Source organism: Cryptomeria japonica, chromosome 8 (genome assembly GCF_030272615.1).
Source record: "Cryptomeria japonica chromosome 8, Sugi_1.0, whole genome shotgun sequence".
NCBI classification, from domain to species: domain Eukaryota; kingdom Viridiplantae; phylum Streptophyta; class Pinopsida; order Cupressales; family Cupressaceae; genus Cryptomeria; species Cryptomeria japonica.
The window spans coordinates 2,601,143-2,618,262 of NC_081412.1; the positions used below are offsets into that span (position 1 = coordinate 2,601,143).

The 17,120-nt window shown below is 34.8% G+C and overlaps 1 protein-coding gene across 2 annotated transcripts in view; it reads right to left on the bottom strand.

Annotated features, from left to right (window-relative positions):
- Window positions 1-4,532: 4,532 nt before the first annotated feature.
- Window positions 4,533-17,120, bottom strand: part of LOC131028873 (protein ALTERED PHOSPHATE STARVATION RESPONSE 1) — a 33,389-nt gene continuing 20,801 nt past the window's right edge. The window contains exons 3-5 of one of the 2 annotated variants that reach the window (XM_057959246.2): window positions 12,718-12,884; window positions 12,431-12,555; window positions 4,533-5,604 (exon numbers count right to left, since the gene is read on the bottom strand). In XM_057959246.2, coding sequence (XP_057815229.1) covers window positions 4,833-5,604; window positions 12,431-12,555; window positions 12,718-12,884 — 1,064 coding nt within the window. In that variant the 3' untranslated portion in view covers window positions 4,533-4,832. Of the gene's footprint in view, window positions 5,605-12,331; window positions 12,556-12,717; window positions 12,885-17,120 lie in introns of both variants that reach the window. The other variant, XM_057959245.2, reaches the window with a different exon arrangement.

The following is a 17,120-nucleotide window of genomic DNA, read 5'->3' on the forward strand; positions in this document are numbered from 1 at the left end:
ATTTGTATGTTTTTTTTGTTTATAAAATACATATATTTATGTTTTATTTATATAGTTATATGTTTATGTGGGCGTGTCTTTTGTGTGTGTTTTAGTCCTTCCTTTTGAGGTTGTAAAGTTCCTTCTTTTTCATTATTGTCTTGCTTCGTTTATTTATATGGAAGCGTTCTTTTTTCTTTGATTTTTTTCTTTAGTCATTTTTGTTTTTGATTAAGGTAAAAAAACAAGTTTTGAAGGGACCTGAAACCCTTTAACAATAAAGTAGAGAGTAGTCCAGACTTAACAAGGCATTAAGCCAAAGAGACCACAAAAGACCATGTTGCCCCATAAGATATGCAATAAGCCTCAAAACAAAGAGGGGGCAAACAAAAAGATAGACCAAAACAACATAAACCAGTACACAACAGAGAAAACTAGACAACAAAAATGCCAACAGCAACAGAGCTAGCAGAGCACCAGCATTAGCCTAGTAGATGCATTGATTGTGCCATCTCCTTTTCAATCTCAATCATTGTATTGGTGATCTTCTTTAACTTCTCGAAATCAGGAGGAGGTCCCACTGCCTTTCTCTTCAAGGTGCCTCTCGTTCTTTTGTTGGGGCCCGAGGAGATGTCCTGATCATTGTTGGTGTTCACATCCACAATATCTTTCAATTGGAATTGTTCTTCAAGACTGCTAATCATATTCTTAAAGCTATCAACTGTGACACCAATCACACCATGACTAGTTTTGACAACATCTTTGATAGAATCCTTTATTTTACCAATTTGTTCTTCCTGACTCGCCATCCTAGCTTCATAGTCTTTTTGGGGAGTTTTTCAAAGGCCTCCATAGTACTCTTTAGGCAACTGACAACAGAAGCCCTCTCTTTCTCAAACCAGGAACTGTTCTCATCGGAAACATGCACATTATCCATATTCTTAACTTTTTCTTTAATTACCTCCAAATTACTACTATCAACTCTCTGTTTAGTTGGATATCTTTGATCTCGTGGAAGATCCACTTGAAGATTTTGAAAGTGTCCACCGCCCAATCTCTGGCAAAGGCAAGGACATTAGATACAAACTCTTTCTCAGCATTGAGCAAAGGTGAACTAGGGTCAAGGGTATTCAGAAAAGGATGTCAGCTCTCAGTGTTATGGTCAAGAAGAGAGTCAATGGAAACCGAAGGAGATGGACGCTTGCCCTAGCCCAAGGGAGTATCAGCCAAAACACCAACAGTTTTAGAGCCCAGGTGAAGTTTATGGATGAGGGGAGGGGAGTTGGAACCACGAGGTTTTTTTGGATTTGGGGCTTTTCACAGCAAGGCTTTACCCTTGGTCTTAGGGGGGGAAGCTCTAGGGGAGAAATCATCATCATTAGTATCAGTATGGTAGTCATCCCTCAAAGACTGAGTATCATCCAAATCAAGAACAACCTCGAGGGGGAGGAAGACACGGGTTGTAAAGACTTAACAAGTTCAAAAATTAGAAGAATTAAACCCTCATGCAGAACAGGGTTTTTAACTGGATCTTCTTTAGTCATTTTTGTTATTTTTTTATGGGTTTTCTAATTTTCTTATACATATGCATGCTTTCATTTCCCCATTTATGTTTTTGGCTTTGTGGATAATTTTGCCCATGTATATGTATTGGCATACATACAAACGTATATATACACTTATATACATGTATAATGCATACGTATGTATGCATGTATGCACATATGTTTATGTATGTATACATTTGTGTGTGTGTGTATACATATATATGTTATTTTATTATGTTTAGGTTTGTGTGTTTGTGTGTATATTTGCACTTGTCCTTGTCTTTTCAAGTTCCTTCCATCTTTCCTTTTGTGTGTTTGTATGTGTATGTGTATGTGTATGTGTATGTGTATGTGTATGTGTACATTCGATATGATTAGGGATTTTACATACATCTAATTTTTAATTTTAATTATTATATAATTATTTTGCTCTTTTTTCTTTTATTTCTTATCCTTCATAATATTATGTATACTTTATGTTAAATTATTGATAATTTAGTCTTGTAACATTTCTTATAGGTTTCTATTGTCTTTTCAGTCTCTATTTATATGGATTTGCTGTTACTTTTATAACACTGTCATTTTTTTTAAGGCTATAGGAATCAAGCAGGCCTCCCTATCTGCAATTCACCTGGTAAACTTTTTAATGTGACCAATGATGTTGGTGCGACATGTCTTTTGATACCATGTGGGTTGGGGGAAGACTGGACCTCACACTTTACTACAAGAGGCTCTTGCTAATCAAGCCAAGCCCCAACCCGTAACACTTTTTTGTCATTATTTTTAACCTTAATATTCATTTGTATTTTTTTATAATAATTTTTATGTTCTAGTATTCATCTTTATTATGCATTCATTTTTTTTAGTAATTTACCTTATTGTTGGGTCGTCTTTTGAGTTTCTTCCCTTGGGCAACATGTCATGTTTCACCTTCTCAACAGCCACATCTTTTAAGTTGTCTTAGTCTACTATTTACTCGGATAGCACTACTTCATCCTAATGATACGTTGATGCAAAAACTAACACACAATCAAATTCAAAAGCTATCTTTATTAACATTTTTATGAATAAAAGTATAAGATAAAATTTTGCTCTCAAGTAATAAAATTGTGAAAATGGTATATGTTTTGAAGGTTTGTGTGGCTTCAAAGACCTTACTTTGGGATTGCCAATGGGAGCTTTATCCCTCGACCCCACCTTATACCACAACAAGAAACATACCAACATACCAAGAGTGCTACCCCTCAACCTTGCTAGCAATGTTGTCCTAAAGCACGATGAGGTGTGTTGCTTCTCAACCCCATTGAGGGCTCTACTCTTAACCCCACTAGTTATTAGGATCTCACCAGATAAATAATTGATTACAATGAGGTGACCAAATTGTAAAACTCCAGTGAGGACATTACTATTGTATAACTTGTCAAATCCCTTTAAATGAACTAGCTTCTGTATATGAAATAGCCATTCAAAATGGCATTGTAACTAATTGTAGTCAAAATGAAATAGAATCAAATGTTGACTTCGATGCTCTAAAAAAGAGAGCTAATATGAATTATCATTATTTATTGACATTTAACAAGCCACTGGATTATGAATTTATATCTTTTTTCCACAAATTAGAGGATATTTAAACATTTTGTTTACTAAAAACTATAAATATCACTATATCAATATTATAAATCTATATTATAAATCTATGTTTCAAAAATTATAATTTTATCAAAAAAAAATAGGCTTTACAAAAGTAACATATATATGACCTCATACCCATACTTTAAAAACAAATAAAAATGTCATACCAACGTACCCAAAGATATTCCCATCCTCATGCTAGGACTGGCAACTTAATATAAAAATATATTTAATCAAAACTCATTGAAACATAACAGTATATATATCATTTAACAGCAAAAAATATATTTAATCAAAACTCATTGAAATATAACAGTATAAATATCATTTAACAGCAATGCAGAATCCAATGTTGAAATGTATGTTTAGTTAGGCTCATAACAAGTATACATAAATAGATATTGAAATACAACAAAACCTAAAAACCCCAATAATATTGCATATAACATGTTTGTTCAGATTAGCTTTTCTAAATTATGTAGAGCAAAATTAAACTTCAAAACTTTTCCACTAAGAAGATGGACGGACATAAGTGTAATTGCGAGAGCCGATATTAACATACACGAACCAAAAAATTACATATTCCCCAATTTGAGCTAAACTTCCAATTTCATTTCTCTATATCTTTTTTGTCGCTTTTCTAATTTTTATTCCATTTTTTTTCACATGTTGCTCTTTAAATGCCCTTTCATTTAAATAAAATTATACGTCTGGTTTGCTGATTTTTGGGGCTGTACTCACGGCCTTTAATTCTCTACTAGACATAGAGAAATATTCAGTTCTCTACAAAGTAACGTACAGAGGTTAGCATGCCATGCAATGAAGATTTATATCGAAAAAATTGAATCTGGTGATCAAAACATCAACATTTTTTGTTCTCATTGGAGATACCATCATATCAGAAACTTCCACGTTGTTCTACAGACTCGGTTATCTTCCAAATAAAACTTTTTTTTCCTAAAACATTACGCTGAACACTGTCTTCAATTTGTTACCTTTATTCCTAGCTATATTGATAAGAAAAGTTAATGCCCTGTTTCAACTTTCTTCCTTGACTTCCCTATAAAGTAGCAATTTCTTTTTTTTATTTGCCAAATTCACCCACACCTAAAATTAGCTGTGGTAGTTAACCTGATGCATTCCTTACAAGGATTCATGAAAGCCCCCATGATTTACCAGTTTAACTCAATCCCATTCTTCATTCAAATTACAGAGGTCTTTTATATTTATCGATGTTGGGAATGGCTTTTAGCGGTCAAAATTCTCAATAATTTTGAATGCCATACAGATAACATAAGTTATAAAAATAAATCAAAATAAAATAAAATAAGCAATAAAGAAAGTAACAACTAATCTGAGAGCTCTCCAGCCTCGAAAATGAAAACCACCTCCCTGTTATGCCATTCAATTACAATAAATACACTGTATTTGACATCTGCCATCAGACAGTTCATCAGCATAGGCATAAAAAACTTGGTTACTCAAGCTAATAACTTGGACTTTTACCGGTTTACAGCAACATTCTTAGAATACATTACACTCCAATCTCAAATGATTTTTGTATAAGATAATCTACACAGAAAAATTACACACATCAACAGAAATTGCAAGTATACCATACAAGTAGGCAACAAATCGCCTCTACCGACCATTTTCCAATGGTTTATCCAATAACTAAGCATCTTCTATTTGGGATTGCAGATTTTTGTAAACCTCCGAGCAAACACGAGCAAAGCCAACCATACCCTCAAAGACTGCAGGTAAGCCAGTTTTAAGACTATTAATAGATAAGATCCTGGTATAATTGCAAGATTTCTTGTGCTTCTCCTTCTCCTCCTCTACTTTTTTTCTTAACATCTCCAGCTGATTTACCCTTTCTTCTATTTGTTGATCCGGCCCTGTCGGTTCACTTCCATTCTCTCCAGGTATTTTTTTCTCCATGTATCTTTGATGCCATTCTTCATAAGCTCTACGCTTTTTTTCATGCTCAACCTTGGCTTCCTCATATTTTATTTTCTGTTTTCTTTCTTCTTCTTGCTGTTTAAGAATCCTGTCAACAATTGCCGCAAAGCTCTTTATCGCTTCTAGTACTACAGTTTCTGGCAATTTGTCAAGCTCGTTATGCCATTTTTGTAACAGACCATGTATGGGTGGCATAACTGTCCTCTGAGGAGAGGAAACTTTCTCCTTTAAGTTACTCTCTATGGGGACCAGGTTCAGACGTAGCCAACTATTCAGAGCATTAATATACTCCTTTTGAAAACGGACAAGTTTGCTAGACTGTGATTGCCATTCATTGACAACATTATGCAGCTGCACTGTCCTCTCATAATGTTGCTTGGTGGTTTCCTCTGGAGCATTTGAAATATCAATATTCCTCAAACCAGCAACAATTTCTTGCTGCTTACAATGACTGTCATACATGCTTTTCCACATTTTTGCCATCCTGAATCCAAAAGCAATGAAAAATAAGAAGAATAAACTAAATGCAAGTAGATAAAATGCCAAGAAATTATAAGATTCATACGAACTGCTTACACAGTTACACTTCCACTGGTCAATCATGTGTTTTACATGTAGGAAGAACAGAGGGCTAACATAAAGCCAGATCTTTACCCTGGCTTTGAAGGGATTCCATGAAAAAATCTTTCGATGGGCATCATTTAACTTCTTTGTATTCAAAATGATAAAATAATTTTTTTGTAAAATTTAGTCATAAGTAAAATTCATTCCCATAAAGTGCTTCTCACTGAATAGATTCAAGGAATATTTTGTGTAGAGCATCTTCTAGGTGTTTCTAAAATGTGGTCAAAACAAATCACATCAGGCAAAACATTCTAGATCACCAAAAATCTTTCTTCAAATGGATTTTCTAACTAGAATCCTAGAGAATATCAAAATATCCCAATACCCCATGAGATCCAAAACAAGCTAAAAAACCTTTCCATCTCCAGAGGCTCAAAATATTCCTAACAATTTCAAGTCTATTTTACAAGAATTGGTTTTGAATTTCTGGTTTATTCCATGGTGTTTACAATAGGCCTTCCCTAATCAGTGCACGGGAAAAGGTTGAAAACCTCTAAATTTGGATTTAACAACAAAAGCTCAGAACATACACAAAAACATGTATAGTTTCCTCAAATAAATCATATTAAATCAAATCATACTAGAAAACCAAAATGAAGCCTTAACAGTAATATTCCAAGGCAAGACACCAAATCCAACATCTTGCACACAAAATTACTAGAAGATTGCATCTTTATATCAGAGAATTTTACACCTTCACCCCCTCCTAAAAAATGAGCTTAACTTCATTCACTTTAACAACAAAACACACAAGACACGCACCAAAAGTGAAAGAAATATCTTGTAGAAAGTAAAATTTAAATCAAACCATCAACTCACAAAGTTTAATGAAGCCCAGATATGGCATTGACTAGCCCTCCAAACACTGACATATAAAAAAGAAATCGATCCTCATGCATCTTGCAAATCTGTCTTTCATTGTTGTTTACCATCTATTGACTTTTCTAATCCACCTTCAAAAATGGAGTGCTCCATTTGTATATGGATGCATGTTTGAGAATTTAAAACTATTTAATTATGCTTGTTGCAGGCAGACTAATTTGAGACAGATAGAAGTTACATTTGACAGAGAGATAATTTCCCCTTGGTTTGGTGTCATGACTCCCTAAGAGAATTTATATCTGCACTGATTGCGTAGGGCAAGCGCAAGAAGGGAAGGGCATTCGCATTGCATAGGTAATAGAACAAATAAATTTAAGTGCTGTTTGTTAAGGCAAAACTAAGTTGTTTAGGGCAGAGCTTATGTTGTAAGAAAGACACCAGTTTGGAAGAGCACCAGTTTAGAAGAGGCTCTTCCCCAAGGGGCACCTCATTCCAATGATGGGAGGAAGTTACAAGAGAGGAAGGTATCGATGAGAAGGCGGACATAGAGGTTACTCCAAGAAAGGAATCAATGGATATTATCAGCAGTCTTCAATTAATTAACAGAATCGCACATCAGCAACTATCAGCTTTTAAAGGGGAAGATAACTAACAGATCGACACAGAATCATAATGGACTTTTAAGGAACTAAGATTGTATTATCAGCTCTTTACCAACCTGATAATTACTCTCTGGTATAAATAATGTTTACAAGCTAAGATACCAGAATCGTGGCCTAGGCTTAGGGTGCAGGGCCAGATTCGAGACGGGTTCAGGTCGGGTCCAGTCTGGCCTCAGATGCATTGTGGGTTCGAACTCTTTGTGCCAGTCACTGAAAATTTCTGTGCCCTTCCATTTCCATTTCTGATCGTGCCTTTTCCTCATCCGTTTCCGTTTGCAATGACCTTTTTCTTTGTCTTTGTTTAGGTATACGGGTTTGTGCATATTCAGAGTTTATATTCATGCCTATAGTACAAGAGATTATTTATTAATTTTAAAAAAATTTAATCACACACACACACACACACACACACATATATATATATATATATATATATTATAATATTATAATATATATTATGATATTATAATATAAAATATATATATTAACTTTATATATATCTATATATGTACGTAAGTACCTGTACCTGTATCTGTACCCGAATCAGTAACTTAGTTTACAAATTGTCTGCCGGTTATTATATGCATGCATATACATAGTATTCATGTATAATAATTGTCTGTTGGAATGTATTTACTAAAGCTAGAATAATAAACAGTCTGAAAGTCACCCTGAAGGGCGGACCTGGGGTGTAAGCAGAAGGGGCATACTTGGTGGTTGAGATGCTGTTCTAGAATGGATTAAGCGGGTCCCTAGAACCAGAGAGCACTTAAAGGATCAGGTAGTCCACTTACAACCTCCGCCCAATCCCACAAGATGGCAAGCATGTTTGGGGAGACAAGATGTGGATGCGGAATGCAGATACAAGCCACCAAGGGAGAGAGCTGTGGCATACACCCTCTTAAGCTTGGTATAGGAAAGTGCTTCGGGTGGACCCTCCATCATCTTTCTCCCAACCTCAATATGTTGCATGCTTATAAATAGGAAGAGCTATCTAAATTCTGAAAATATCTAGCTGTATGTTTGCAATTGATGTTTCAATCTTGATTGCATGTTTCAGACCTTGGTTTGCACCTTTCAAGGACATTTATTGGTGAGTTGACATTCTAATATTATTTAATGACATGTGATTTTAGGGCAATACAGTAAGGAAACGTTACATTAGGGTGTCATATTTGGAGTAATTACATAATTGGACTATTTTTTTAACATGAAGGACAACCTCTTCATTTTGGCATCCCATTTTCAGAGGATACGTTTTAGCTTCTACGAGAGTGACAGGGTTCAAGAGAAAATAAGCATGTTCTTATTTTCTTCAAAGTCATCATCAAAAAAAGAACTAGGGAGTAACCTAGAGACAGAGAGAGACTGAGGACAACTAAGCATTGAAGTATTTTTGCAGAAAATTGTTGCTGCAAATTGAAGATTAAGGTAAGTGTTGGGTTTGGCAAGTGGTCTGTAGAGTTGCATTTCACATTGTAAGATTTGAATGAGAGCTGGTTTGTCTTTTTAAGTGTGTAAGATCAACAAGGCATTGAAATGTGTGTAAGATCAGCCAAGAAATCTTCTGTAAACACGTAATGAGGAGAGCAATAAAATCAGATATTTCTTGTGTGTTGGTATAACTTTTCTGGTTTAAAATCAGCAAAGACTACAGTTATAGTTTTCTGATTTTTTTTATTCTTTTCCTGGTTTTGAATCAGTAAAGATCAGCTTGTTGGGGTTTAATGTTGATATCCATTTTGGGTGTTTTTGGTTAGTTTGAGTTGGATTTTTTTCAGCTATGGGAGTGCATTTTGATACATGAATGGGGTGGATTTTATCTCATGTTTTGAGTCTCATAGTGGTGGCATCAGGTGATCTAGCTACATGAAGGCTAACCTTCATTGGCTCCCCTATGTGTGAGAGAGATTTAAAGTAATATTGTAGTATGTCTATAATGGTCATTTAGTTAGTTTAGGATATTTCCTTTTTGTCTTTCATTTCTATTTTAGAAATTTTGTTTATAATTTCTCTATTTAAGAAGCTCTAATCTCCTTTGTTAAATATCAAAATATCATTTCATGGTATCAAAAGCCTTGATTCCTTTTTGGCGATTTTTTTTCAAAGCCAAAATTCCTTTTTGGTGAATTTTTTCAGAAGTTTTTTTGTATGATTTTTTTACAAAAATCGTGGGATTCATCTAGAATTCAAAGGCAATTTTTCTTGCCTGGAAATCAAGGGTTTGCAGAATCATGGTGATTTTGTTGCAAAATCACATGGGTTTCTTCTTTTGTGAAAATCGTGGGCATTCTATGACGGGTTTTGGTCTTTCGGTCCAAAAATCGTGCATCGATGGTTTTCAGCATCAGATCGAGTCTATTTGCAGATGCAAAAGTTTATTTTTCTGGTTATCGCGACCTCATTTCTGGGTGTGCATGAAGGGTTTTTCTGAAATTTCTCCAACAAACAGATATGTTCCTGCACACGATGGGCTTCTGCAGAAGCTCTTCTGTTCTCCACACGCATGGTCTCATTTTCCCACATCATAGTCTGCAACTAGTTTTGGACTAGGGTTTTCTACAGTGTGGTTTTTTTTTAAATTTGGGTTTTTGCATGATTTTTCAGGGTTTCCTGCAATGTTCAGCACTTAGGGTTTTAGACCTGGGTATTTTAATTTTTTGCAGAAATGCTTTTTAAACAGTTGAAATCCAGAAAACAAAAGCAACAATGTTTTTCCGATTTTTTGATAAAATTATGGGGTATCATCTTCGAGCTAGGGTTTCTACCAGTCAGTTTGCAGACCTAAGGATTTGTGCCAGCTGTTCGCTAAAGGTTTTGACCGGTTTTTGACAGAAAAATTAAAGTTTTTTGAATAGATGACCTCGTTTTCCGTGTCATTGGAAAACAAGAGGGATGTCATCATTGACCAACATCATGTTGGAAGGCAATTGACGCTTCAACAAGAAGAACTACAATACCTAGAAGTAGAGGATGCTCTCTACTTTTGAGTACCAATGTCTTGATCAGCTTGTTCTTGGTAACAATACTCATCCCACAAATGTAGGTAAAGACCAGGGCAAGTTTGATGAGCATAATTGGGAAACAATTATGCTTCCAAAAGTGTCGTCAGGCATGACTAAAGAAATCTAGAGTCCCATAATGGATCTGCATGAAACATCCGATGAAGGCAGAGCTTTCTTTGTTAAGAACATGTTTTTCTCAATAATGATTGTCTTTGCAGGATTATATTTACCACTTGCTGCCATCAAACCACAATTGGTACTTCCTGCATGGCAATCAATCAAAGCATGAGTTAATCCTCTTTTTGATCACATACTAACACACACAATGACACTGCACATCAGATCTATTAGGAAGGAATTTTGTGAAAAAGAGACACCTGCTAATTAATGATGTACTATGTCATCCTAGAAAATAGCTTGGCACAGCTAGTTTGCATTTCAGTGCCCTAGCCTTTACAAAAAAAGAGTTTTTAAAAGCTATATAAGGACACTCAAGATGCTTCACTAAGGATCTACACAAGAAGTCAACCCATAATTGCTCTTTCCTCTCGTTTCTGCTACAGCATGCTCTCTTTGTGTTTTACACTCAAAGTGAAATGATTTGCCTTGAAATGTGAAAAAGCAACATAACGAGCATTTTCCCCAGGAGATTGAGGGGGATCTGTGACAAAATGAAAGTCATTAAACCAAAAAAGGTCAATTTTGTGAAAATTTCAAGTTTTTGTAGGTTATAAAATTTTGCAATTTTGGGTCTTTCAGGACTATTTTTCAGATGTCAATCATTGAGACAGTCAGTGTCATGCCACAACCAATGTAACCCACTAGTATTTTGACATATCATCAGAACATTGTCTTGAATCACCACTAAGATCACATCGACTTTCTAATAAGCTAGAATAATTATCAAAAATACTAAATCCAATGGTAATACCTCCAAGATCTGGCAGCAACTATTGTTTAACGTGATATTATATTTAGATGCTTTTTGGTTGCTCCTCAACTATTTGCTGTATTGAACTCTTTATATATCTTTACTTCATACCAATGTCAGCAACATTGTTTAAATAGAGAAAAAAGGACAAGAATGATGGAAATCATCAATTTTTTATTAAAATTTACTTTCAATAAAAGTCAAATAAATATCTAAAAAAAAAGTAATTCATGACAGACTTCCATAGCACTCTTTTGAGCATCATTTGCCATCAATGAAAAATCTATCACTTAAACAAAATATTGATACAATTCCCATAGAATACAAATTTGTTTTCACACTCACTCAAGAATTATCTTCAGCTGTATTTTTTGAAGTCTTTTTAAGGTTTCTAATAGTTTAATATCAAAATTTCTAGCACTATGAGTTCACATAGTATTGAAGTTTGGCTTATACATTCAAGAATCAGAACATTATGTGCATTCCTATACCAAATTGAACCATAAAGCTTTTAGTACATAGAATCAATGATCTAATCGTCCAGCTCAAATTGACAGCATTTTTTAATCCTCTGAACCCTTCAAAAAATATAGCAATACTTGATTCTGGTTTTAAAATTTGTGATCCACTCACACCTAAGATAAAATATTAAAATACAAACCAAACAGAGGACAGAAGCCATGTAACATTGCCAAAAAAAACATTAAATAAAATACAAGACAAACTTGGGACTAAAAGCTATGTAACATTGCCAAAGAAACTTGGATAGTAGAAATGTTTTCATTATTTCAAGACTTGTATGTTCATAAGCAACGCAAAAATGCATTGTTGACAAAAACTTAAGTCTTCAAACGAACAAAGTAAAAGGAAATCTAACTAAAAAAGAGTTAAATAAATGATAACTGAGATGGCTGAGACCATCATGCTGGAAACTAACTGGCCTTCTCTTAGAGCAAAGTTAAATAACAACAAGCATGGAAGAAACAAGCTCAGTTAGTATAAGCATACCAAAATTACATACATTTTCCAATAAGGTCATTTTATAAGATACAATAAAAGAATTTCTATGGCAGTCTAATCCATGTTTCTAGTGTGTTTATGCTGTTCCATTAAAAATTATGCAATAACATTATTGTTTTCATCATTCCACGGGTTAGAATAACATACCCAGCAACCAAATAAACAAGATGTGGGTATAATTGGTCATCACGAAGCCTCTTTATTTCTGACGAAGTTGAATCCATAGCTTGAAAGTCAACCATATACCTTGTATGAAGATACTTTACTGCAGCCTTGGTTTTCTCTAGTCCTTCTGAATTTCTCCCTCGCTTTTTTTGCTTATTCAACAATGCAATCTTTTTTTGATACTCAATTTTCATAAGCTCTCCTGCCTGTAGATATAAATATCAAACACAACATATTATAACAAAAATATTAAGTAAAGCTCTCATAGCAATAACTCCTTGGTCTCATACTTTGCTTCATCTATTTTAATATTCTGATGTGACAACAGGAAGTTCAGTTTGTTTAATTTAATTTGATCCCCATTCTACCTTCACTTCATCATAAAGTTTTTTTTCCCATGCCAACAATTTGTCCAGTACAGAAGCATGGGACTCCTTCTCTTCCTTGGAATTATCATTCCCATCTTCTGAGGAAGGAAGTTTGAAAGACCTATTCCATGTTATTGCACGCTTTACCCGATCTGGATCGATCATACCTACACAGCCATAAATTACGAGTTCATGTAGCTTGTTATGCGATAAAAAAGGATAACATATACACAAGCAAATCAAGACAAAAATGCATATACTATATGAATAAATTTCTTTCAACTTTCAAGGCATAATTATAGACTATAATATTCTGTTACAGATAATAAACGGGTGACTATGTATCAGAAGTTGCCATCAAAAATTTGGTTATAGTGGGAGTAAAAATTTCAGAAAATTCATAAGTTCTCCAAAGGCAATAAAAATAAAGATGGGATTAATTAAACACAACTGAGAGAAGACAATCAAGACCTTTGTCATTAGGTTTGGATACATTTCCAACAATTTATGTTTCTAATTCACAGGCTGAGGATCTGTAAGAGTCTAGAATAATGCACCGGTCTGGTTCTTTAACAGTCCAAAAAAGAATTAGATGCTTCCTATGGTCAGATGGCAAAGGGAGAAGGAAAAAACACTCCATTAATTCAGAGTGATGTTGGATGAATAATAACTATGGAGGACTTGGTCTGAAAGACTTAGAAAGTATGGCATTGCCTTAGCCATGAAATGGATAGCTAAAGCTCTTGATGGGGATGAACCTTGGAAGGTTCTTGTCAGAAATAGCATAATGCTAGCTGTTCCTAAACATGCTAAGAGGTAGAAAGCACAACACATTAGTGATCTGCTCATTACTAAGTGTGACATTGCTCCTGCAGGATCCTTAGTTTTCAAAAGCCTTTGGAAAGCTTGGGAGTTGGTTAAACACCAGCTTATTAGCTGTAATTTTTCACTAAACAATAACAGCACTGTGGTTAGGCAAAGGTCCATCTGGTGGAATCTTGAACACAGAGGTAAACCACTAGCCCTTCCACAAGGCTGCTCGGCCAATAAGTGGAATCAGAAAGCTATCCAATGTTTCTCTAACATTAGGCAAAACAGGTAGCTTACGAATTGGTCTTCTCTCAATGACAGATGATGACCTGACTCGGACTAATTGGAGAGCATTCTCTATTTTGAGAGAAGCTTGTAAAAGTTTTCATTTTCCAGTGAAGTGTATTAAATGATAATGATCAGTTTAAAAAATATAAATGGATGGATGGCACTTCGTTGTGTAATGGTAAGACCAAAAGTATTTATAAGAGCTTAGCTAACAATGATAACATTTCTGAGTACCTGAATAATAAATGGAAAATTAAGACAATAAGCAATGGCTAAAGCACTTTAAGTCTATCTGATCCAATTTGCTTGAGCCTAAGAAGGCAAGTTTTAGATGGCTATTTATCTTACAGAGATTACCTTATAAGCTAAATTATACTGACATTGATTTGTGTTCCATCTGCAGAAAACCTTACACGATTAAACATATTTTCTTTGACTATTTGTATTCAAAATAAATATGGTACCTTTTTTGTGCAGGTTTGAATAATTGGAGCAGACTATCAAAACTTGCCGCAAGTCAGGCGAGTTTCCTAGGTTGGCGAGTCGAGTGAAGCTCGGTGAGTTTTGGTCGCTCATGACTTGAACTTGGCAAGTTTTTCGCATGACTCGCGAGTCACGCGAGTTATGGACAAACTCACCGAGTCTGAGCTCCAAGACTTGTGCCGCAGCAGGTCACGTTTTGACTTGCAAAAAACAAAAAAAAATAAGTTGTTTGACATGTTTTTTTTTTGTATTTCTTTTTTATTACTCTAGCGAAGATCAATCCAGAGTCAAAGTGGATCACTAAGTCTATCGATCTCGTCTTCACTGAGGAGGACCATGAATGGGTTGACCAGGTAGACAGAGAGGCTGAGGCTGTGGGTATGGTAGAGGAGAAGGATAGAGCACAATTCGACACAGGCACAACTGATGTTGATCATTGTGGCACCTCACAGGCGGAGACTATGGCTACTTAGTCATCCAGGACCTACCTTAGACGCCTTTTTAGGAGGCAGACAGACTACTCTTAGGCTGAGGCTGAGGATGAGCTAGAGCCTAAACCATAGACTTGTTTTTGTTTACAGTTACATATATGTTTGGGAACATTTGATGTCATGGATTTTATATACATTTGACAACATTTATAACTCTATATATCTATGTTTTCTATTTACTTCAGCTACAATTTACATTTCTACGCATGTGATGGATGTATGTTTATGTATGTGATCAAATCAGCTTCTATTTGATGATGTTATAGTGTCTTTAAGCTTTATTCAATAATGGGTGCATGAAACAAGTTTTAAATCGTTAAAAATCTCTAAATTTCAAGGTTTTTTTTCTTTTGCCGAGTCATTGCAGAGTCACGAGTCGAGTTGGCCTTGCCGAGTCCGAGCTGAGTGCAAGGGAGTGTTGAGATTCTCCTATATCCAATGAATGATTCACTAAATGTGCTCATTGTAAAATGCTAATGTGGGGTCCTCTCGCACAACCCTCATTTGGTCAAGCATACTATCAGTGCACTTATGCACCTCTCCATTCTATTGTAATAACCATTAGTTGCAATGCCTCTTGCAACTCAAGCAATCTTTTCAAGAGAACGAAATAGGATGCATAACTAGTCTAGACAGGTTTCAAGAACTCCTCATTAGAGAAGCTACTAAAGAGTGCGAGTGAAGAGTGGTGGTTGCAAATAAATATTTGCACATCTTTAGCATCACTGACCACTAATTTAATCAAGACAATCTTTCACATGTCCTTGAGTGCATTGGTGCATTATCCATAGCATGCACACAACAAGGAAGCAACCAAATATACCTATAAGTTACCTAAATCACTACTTGCCTTAAGAAAATATGGGCCCTCTATACATGTAATCATAATATTGATGAGTGGACGATGTCTAATGTCCAGCCACCCATCCATGACTATACTGCATCCAGCTATAATGTCCCCTACTAGGTTTAGACCTATTTTAACCTTAATTACTCCATCTCAACATACTTATGACTTAAACTACATTGATTAGGAGACAAAAACCATCTAACCTAAATTCAATCAGTGTTAACATAATCTTCTTCCTAATATTGAATTGATAATTCAATCAGATTTATAATCTCACATTTACTTATTCACTCAAATTACTATATATATATATATATATATATATATTCTCAGATACGGATAGTATCACTATATGTTTTACTGCAGAATAGTTTTTTATAAAGTATTATTTAACTGATCAACCCTTGTGTATATATATATATATATATATAAGTCACAGGATATGGCGATTTTCATGGATGAGGTTCGAATTTAATCGAATTTCAAAATTCTATAAAAAAATCAAATTTCAAACTTCTATAAAAAAAATCGAATTTAATCGAATTTCCTCTAAACACAACTCAGCTGGTCGTGGGTATTCTTTGTATATGCTTTGTATCTATTGGGTCATGGGTGTCTGCAACTGCTGGGTTGCCCTCAGATTTTCTCCAACAAGGGTCGCTATTCTGATAATTTATTATAAGTATACATATATTTAAAAATAAACAAAATTATAGAAGGTGAATTTTATCCGAATTTTTTTTCGAATTTTTCCCTTGTCGAATTTCATCCGAATTTCATGCCTGTCGAATTCGAATTCGAATTCGAACCTTGTGACTTAGTATATATATATATATATATATATTGAGAGAGAGAGAGAGAGAGAGAGAGAGAGAGAGAGAGAGAGAGAGAGAGAGAGAGTAAATAATTCAAATTATATGACATCACTGCCATTTACTAAAACACCAATCATTATTCTACCTAATAGCTGTAGTAGCAGACAGATCTGACAAGCGTCAGATCTGGTCAGCCACTGTATGTGGAGTTAAGTATGAGTGCCTTACGAATCATAGACTGTATTAGTATTATCCTTAAATATTGCTATTAAACCCTCCATAACAAATATTATGTATTAAGCACATCCCACGCATACCACCAAGAACAAAGATGCTACTGCCTGTAACTTAATAACAGTTCTGATCTGATCCAATCCATGGTCTTTATACATCTCCGTATATCCTACCCCAAAACTCTTCTTATATTTCAGATTTCTGTATATTTTTTATGTATATGCTGTTCTATTTCCAGCATTAAGCACACATATTATTCTCAAGATAGATCTATTTTTATATATTCCTTACTTCCTCCCCAATCAATTACAATTCACAACCTTTATATAAACCTATATTTCATTATAAAGACATGCCTCTTCATTGAAGAGTTTTCCCAAGATAAGTCACATCTTATCAAAATAAGTTGACTTTTTAGTAATCGCACCTTTT